The sequence below is a fragment of the Poecilia formosa genome, unplaced genomic scaffold, assembly GCF_000485575.1.
Source record: "Poecilia formosa unplaced genomic scaffold, Poecilia_formosa-5.1.2 Scaffold262, whole genome shotgun sequence".
In the NCBI taxonomy this organism is placed as follows: Eukaryota; Metazoa; Chordata; class Actinopteri; order Cyprinodontiformes; family Poeciliidae; genus Poecilia; species Poecilia formosa.
The window spans coordinates 233,709-240,203 of NW_006800201.1; the positions used below are offsets into that span (position 1 = coordinate 233,709).

The 6,495-nt window shown below is 40.3% G+C and overlaps 1 protein-coding gene across 1 annotated transcript in view; it reads right to left on the reverse strand.

Annotated features, from left to right (window-relative positions):
* Nucleotides 1-6,495, reverse strand: part of LOC103150783 (protocadherin-like wing polarity protein stan) — a 46,020-nt gene that overhangs the window by 14,939 nt on the left and 24,586 nt on the right. Inside the window, exons 18-19 of the mRNA XM_016680904.1 lie at nucleotides 5,569-5,666; nucleotides 5,333-5,488 (exon numbers count right to left, since the gene is read on the reverse strand). Of these exons, the coding sequence (XP_016536390.1) occupies nucleotides 5,333-5,488; nucleotides 5,569-5,666 (254 nt within the window). The remainder of the gene's footprint in view (nucleotides 1-5,332; nucleotides 5,489-5,568; nucleotides 5,667-6,495) is intronic.

Here is a 6,495-nt window from a genome sequence, read left to right on the forward strand (position 1 = left end):
GTGAAAGTAATTAATGACGCCACTTTATAAATAATGTGTTTTAAATTTTAAGACTTTGAGTAAAAAATATCAAGTCTTTTCAAGTAAACAGCTTCAAGTCGAGTCAAGTCCCAAGTCAATGGCATGAAAGTCAAAGTCAAGTCCGAGTCTTTGAGCATTTTTTCAAGTCAAGTCTCAAGTCGTGATTTTAACGACTCGAGTCTGACTCGAGTCCAAGTCATGTGACTCGAGTCCCCACCTCTGGTGACTACTATATAAACTTCTGTGTGGACGGCACCATCCCCACCAGAACAGCGAGATGCATCCTGTAAATAACTACGAAAAGGGAAAATTTGCCTTGTTCATTGGTCCAACAGTGACACCTAGTGGTTAATTTATGCTTTTATTTTTAAAGAACGGTAGATTTCTTCTTTGTGTGTTCTATGGTTACCTAGCAACACCCTGCTCGATGAGACAACGTTAGATTATAAAGAAACCCGGAGAAAATCTTTAAAATAGCGCCCTCGGAAAGCAGAATGAGGTATAAATATACGCAATTGTGATTTGTGATAAGAAATGTTATTTGTTTATTTAAGAAGCAGTCGAACGTCGTGGTTTATTTGTCTAAAAACGAAACTGTATACTGACAAGTTAAAGGGCACAACGTATTCTTTTTGTGTATAACTGAACATTGATATGTTGGTTTTATACAAGAGCTGAGCATGACCAACGGTTCTGTATCCTTTAGCTCTTCATCATTCTCTCCTGTCCCCAGCCATAAAGACATCCCACCTTCCTCTGACCCACAGCTTTCCTGTCAGACCTCAGACATCCGATCTTCCACCTCAGTCATGGACTCTTCTGCTTCCACAAGTTTGTCTTCGACCAAGTCAGGAGATGCTGCTGCTCCCTTTGCCTCTCCCTCCCACTTTTCTGTACCCTAAAGGCAGGTGAAGAAGCAGCTGGAGAGACTGAACCGGAACAAGGCTGCAGGTCCAGATGGTGTCAGCACTGGAGTCCTGAAGGCCTGTGCAGAGCAGCTCTGTGGGATTGCAACACCTCTTCAAAATTAGCCTGACCGAGAGAAGGGTCTACTGTTGTGGAAGGCATCCTGCCTGGTTCCAGTACCAAAGAACACATCAGTCATCAACGGCTATAGACCTGTTGCCCTGACATCCCACATCATGAATGTCCTGGAGAGACTGATGTTGGCCCACCTGAATAAGCAGACAAGCACATATCAACACCCCCTGAACTTTGCTTATCGCCATGGAGTTGGAGTTGATGATGCCATCATACACCTGCTTCAGCAAACCCAGAGTCATCTGGACAAAGCAGGCAGCACTGTGAGGATCATGTTCTGTGATTTCTCCAGTGCATTTAACACAATTCAGCCTGATCCTCAACAATGGATCTATAACTACCTGACAAACAGACCAAAGTTTGNGATCATGTTCTGTGATTTCTCCAGTGCATTTAACACAATTCAGCCTGATCCTCAACAATGGATCTATAACTACCTGACAAACAGACCAAAGTTTGAGACTGAAGGACTGAGTGTCTGACCGGGTGGTCAGCAACACAGGAGCAGCACAGGGCTCTGTACTCTCACCCTTTCCACTCTCTATGCTTCAGAAGTGGAGATGGTGGAGGAATATAAACACCTCGGTGTTCGTCTTGACAGACTGGACTGGAGATGCAACAGTGAAGCGTCTATAAGTGGGACAGAGCAGACTGCACTTCTTAATGAAGATTAGATCCTTCAAGGTTTGCTCCAAGATGCTGCAGATCTTCTATAAGTTTGTTGTTGAGAGCGTTTGTTGTCCCAGCATCAGAGCCAGGGACCTAAAACGGCTCAACAGCCAGATAAAGAAGGCTGATTCTGTTCTGGTTCTGTTCTGGTTCTGTTCTGGGACGACTGTGGAATCTCTGGAGATGATCATGGAAAGAAGGATTCTTCATAAAACCCTCTTCAAACCCTGACCCTCCGCTTCACGGTACTGTCTTGGTAATGCAGAGTATCTTCTGTTACCATCCAGGGGTCGGTGTAAACATTGTGGAGAATAATAAATATCCAGGACTCCACATTGACAGTACACTGGACCGGGTCAAGAACACTGACGCTGCGTACAGGAAGGGCCAAAGTTTCCACTTTCTGAGGCAGCTGAGGTCCTTCAACATCTACTGGACGTTGTTCAGGATGTTCTATGAATCTGTGGTTCATGAAACCATCCTGTATGCTGTGGTGCTGCACCAGCAGGCTGAAGGTGGAGGAGACCAACTGATCCTGAAGGCCAGCGACGTCGTTGGAGTGGAGCTGGACTCTGACTGTGGAGTCAGAGAGAAGGATCCTGTCCAAGATGGAGGTCAGGTTGGACAATGAGTTTCATCCACTTCATGATGTTCTGGCCTGATACAGGAGCAGCTTCAACCAGGGACTCATTTTACCAAAGAGACCCACAGGAAATCATTTCTGCCTGTAGCATCAGACTTTACAACGTCCAAGTCTGAGTAACTTCAATCTAAATTTCTCTGCACTCATTTATAGATTATTTACAGATTAACATATTTGCATTTTAATGATCATTTATTAATTTAGTCATATTGAATTACTTACACAATTCTTATATAAACATTATCTCTTGTGGTTATATTTGCTTTATTAATATTTAACACCTTAGATGAAATAGTTTGTCAACTAATAAGGAATTTCCCTTTGGGGATCAATAAAGAATATTTTATTCTATTCTATTCTATTCAGTCAGAGGCTTCTTCAAATTCACTGTAACACAGACTGCTACAGGATCCTGCCAACAGCCACCACTGTCTAAAAAATCTGAATTAATGAATTTCAACATTTAATTCCCTTTGGGATCAATAAAGTATTTTTGAATGTGAATATTGATTAGCCCATAGACGTATCCTATCCTGTTCAAGGAAGCATAACAGGTCACCTTTAAAATCTAAGGTTAGAGTGTTACATTGCATTCTTAGATCACATTCACTATGTTTAAAAAATCTCATGTTTGAGTGAAAAATTAAACTCCTACTTTGCGACTTCCTGAGGTTTAACAGCTTTATCGCCATCGAAAGTGACGAAGCTGACCAGAGTCTTGACCGATTCCCTCAGCATTCGGCTTTCTTCTCCACCAGAGCTTGAAACCTGGATTATGTTCACCGTCCAGCCCAGTGCTTTACCTAAAGCCCTGAGAGAAAACAAATCTGTGATATGACAATAGGAATGAAATACATCAGAAAATAAACAGAACTTAATTCATGAACGTACTCCTCTAAATCTGGAATGTTCTGCTTCACAATGTTTTCTGGCTTATTCAGAGAAATTATCGTCACGTCTCTGCTGCTGGCGCTGCCCTGAACCACAACCTGCAACAGGAAAGAAGGATGGAAAGAGATTCAGGGCACGGTACATGAATCACACAATGTATAACAATGCAAATAAACAGAATACAGACATTAAAACAGTAAAAGTAAATTATTCTACCACAAATAACATCTGACTCTTGTTTTTCAGAACTCCATCTTACCAGCTTTCTCTTTGTCCATTGCCTTTTGTTTATTTTGTAAGAGTAGCTCTACTTCAACAAATTTAACCAAAGTAAAAGTAAAAAGTATCCATTCAAGAAATTACTCAAGAGTAAGAAAGTATTTGGTAAAAAGGCTACTCAAGTACTGAGTGACTGATCAAAACATCATTTAATATTTAAAAATTACATCAACAGACAGACCAAAATGAAGAAATTTTGGTATTTTAAAGATCAAAGTGAAAATAATTAATATAACATAATTACAAAATAACAAAATCAAGCAAAAGAAAACAATATCTTTCTTTAAAAACTGATTTCAGTGCGAAAAGAGCTTTACATATTCTATCAAACTCTCTCACACGTCCTGTCAAACTCGCAAATCTCAGTTTCTGATTGGACCCCAGGCAGCGACTCACAGAGGCAATGAATATTTTAAATAACATAGTGAGTGTGTGCATGGTTGTTTGTCTGTGTGTTGCCCTGCGACAGACTGGTGACCTGTCCAGGGTGAATCCACCTCTCACCTGGAACATTAACTGGAGAGGCACCAGCACCTCCCAACCCCATTAAGGGACAAGGGTGGAAAGAAAATGGATGGATGGAACAAGTCTAATAATAGAATTATCCTATTGTCTAACTTTACATATATTGCAGTGAGACATAAGTCTGTATTTGGTAAACATTGGTATGACTGCTTCTTGAATGGTTACAGGCCTTTTATTATTATTTCTATTACTGATTGCTCTTTTATGTGATTTGGTCTCTGAGTCTGCAATTAATTAACTAATTAAGTCAGTCAGTGTAAAACTTATAACAGATCAGTAGCCTTCACCAAACCACCAACATTCAGTTTCAGGCTCTTACCTTTACTGTGGTTGTNAGGCAGCTGAGGTCCTTCAACATCTACTGGACGTTGTTCAGGATGTTCTATGAATCTGTGGTTCATGAAACCATCCTGTATGCTGTGGTGCTGCACCAGCAGGCTGAAGGTGGAGGAGACCAACTGATCCTGAAGGCCAGCGACGTCGTTGGAGTGGAGCTGGACTCTGACTGTGGAGTCAGAGAGAAGGATCCTGTCCAAGATGGAGGTCAGGTTGGACAACGAGTTTCATCCACTTCATGATGTTCTGGCCGGATACAGGAGCAGCTTCAACCAGGGACTCATTTTACCAAAGAGACCCACAGGAAATCATTTCTGCCTGTAGCATCAGACTTTACAACGTCCAAGTCTGAGTAACTTCAATCTAAATTTCTCTGCACTCATTTATAGATTATTTACAGATTAACAAATTTGCATTTTAATGATCATTTATTTATTTAGTCATATTGAATTACTTACACAATTCTTATATAAACATTATCTCTTGTGGTTATATTTGCTTTATTAACATTTAGCACCTTAGATGGAGTAGCTTGTCAACTAATAAGCAATTTCCCTTTGGGGATCAATAAAGAATATTCTATTCTATTCTATTCTATTCTATTCTATTCTATTCTATTCTATTCTATTCTATTCAGTCAGAGGCTTCTTCAAATTCACTGTAACACAGACTGCTACAGGATCCTGCCAACAGCCATCACTGTCTGAAAAATCTGAATTACTGAGTTTCAACATTTAATTCCCTTTGGGATCCATAAAGTATTTTTGAATGTGAATATTGATTAGCCCATAGACGTATCCTATCCTGTTCAAGGAAGCATAATAGGTCACCTTTAAAATCTAAGATTAGAGTGTTGCATTGCATTCTTAGATCACATTCACTATGTTTCCAAAAATCTCATGTTTGAGTCAAAAATTAAACTCCTACTTTGCGACTTCCTGAGGTTTAACAGCTTTATCGCCATCAAGAGCGACGAAGCTGACCAGAGTCTTGACCGATTCCCTCAGCATTCGGCTTCCTTCTCCACCAGAGCTCGAAACCTGGATTATGTTCACCGTCCAGCCCAGTGCTTTACCTAAAGCCCTGAGAGAAAACAAATCTGTGATATGACAATAGAAATGAAATACATCAGAAAATAAACAGAATTTAATTCATGAACGTACTCCTCTAAATCTAGAATGTTCTGCTTCACAATGTTTTCTGGTTTATTCAGAGAAATTATCGTCACGTCGCTGCTGCTGGCGCTGCCCTGAACCACAACCTGCAACAGGAAAGAAGGATGGAAAGAGATTCAGGACACACTGCATGATTCACACAATGTATAACAATGCAAATAAACAGAATACAGACATTAAAACAGTAAAAGTAAATTATTCTACCACAAATAACATCTGACTCTGGTTTTCCAGAACTCCATCTTACCAGCAGTCTCTTTGTTCATGCCTTTTGTTTATTTTGTAAGAGTAGCACTACTTCAACAAATTTTACCAAAGTAAAAGTAAAAAGTATCCATTCAAGAAATTACTCAAGAGTAAGAAAGTATTTGGTAAAAAGGCTACTCAAGTACTGAGTGACTGATCAAAACATCATTTAATATTTAAAAATTACATCAACAGACAGACCAAAATGAAGAAATTTTGGCATTTTAAATATCAAAATGAAAATAATTAATATAACATAATTACAAATTAAAAAATCAAGCAAAAGAATTGGTAGAGCATGTATGTTTTCCTCTCTCCTTCAATATTCCTTCGGGGAGGGTGGGGGGGGTGTAGTTATGCCACTGGAGTGCACCTTACTATAAGCCGCACCTACATTTTTGTTTTTAAACTGGAAACGTACATGTATAAGCCGCTGATAACTCCGCCGCTCTAAAGGACACAGCAGAGGGCTGCGTCCTTAATAAATCTGCTTCTAAGGACGCAGCCCTCCGTCTCAAATGCCGAACTATGAGAGGCCTCCTAGGCCAAAATTTAAAAACCCTTTTAAGACCCTTTCGCTCTGCACAGCTTCGTCAGCTTGCACCCGGGTCGACCGTTTTTCATTAGCACTTCCAGCCCGGTACCGCCCGGTTCCCTGGAACCCCGAGA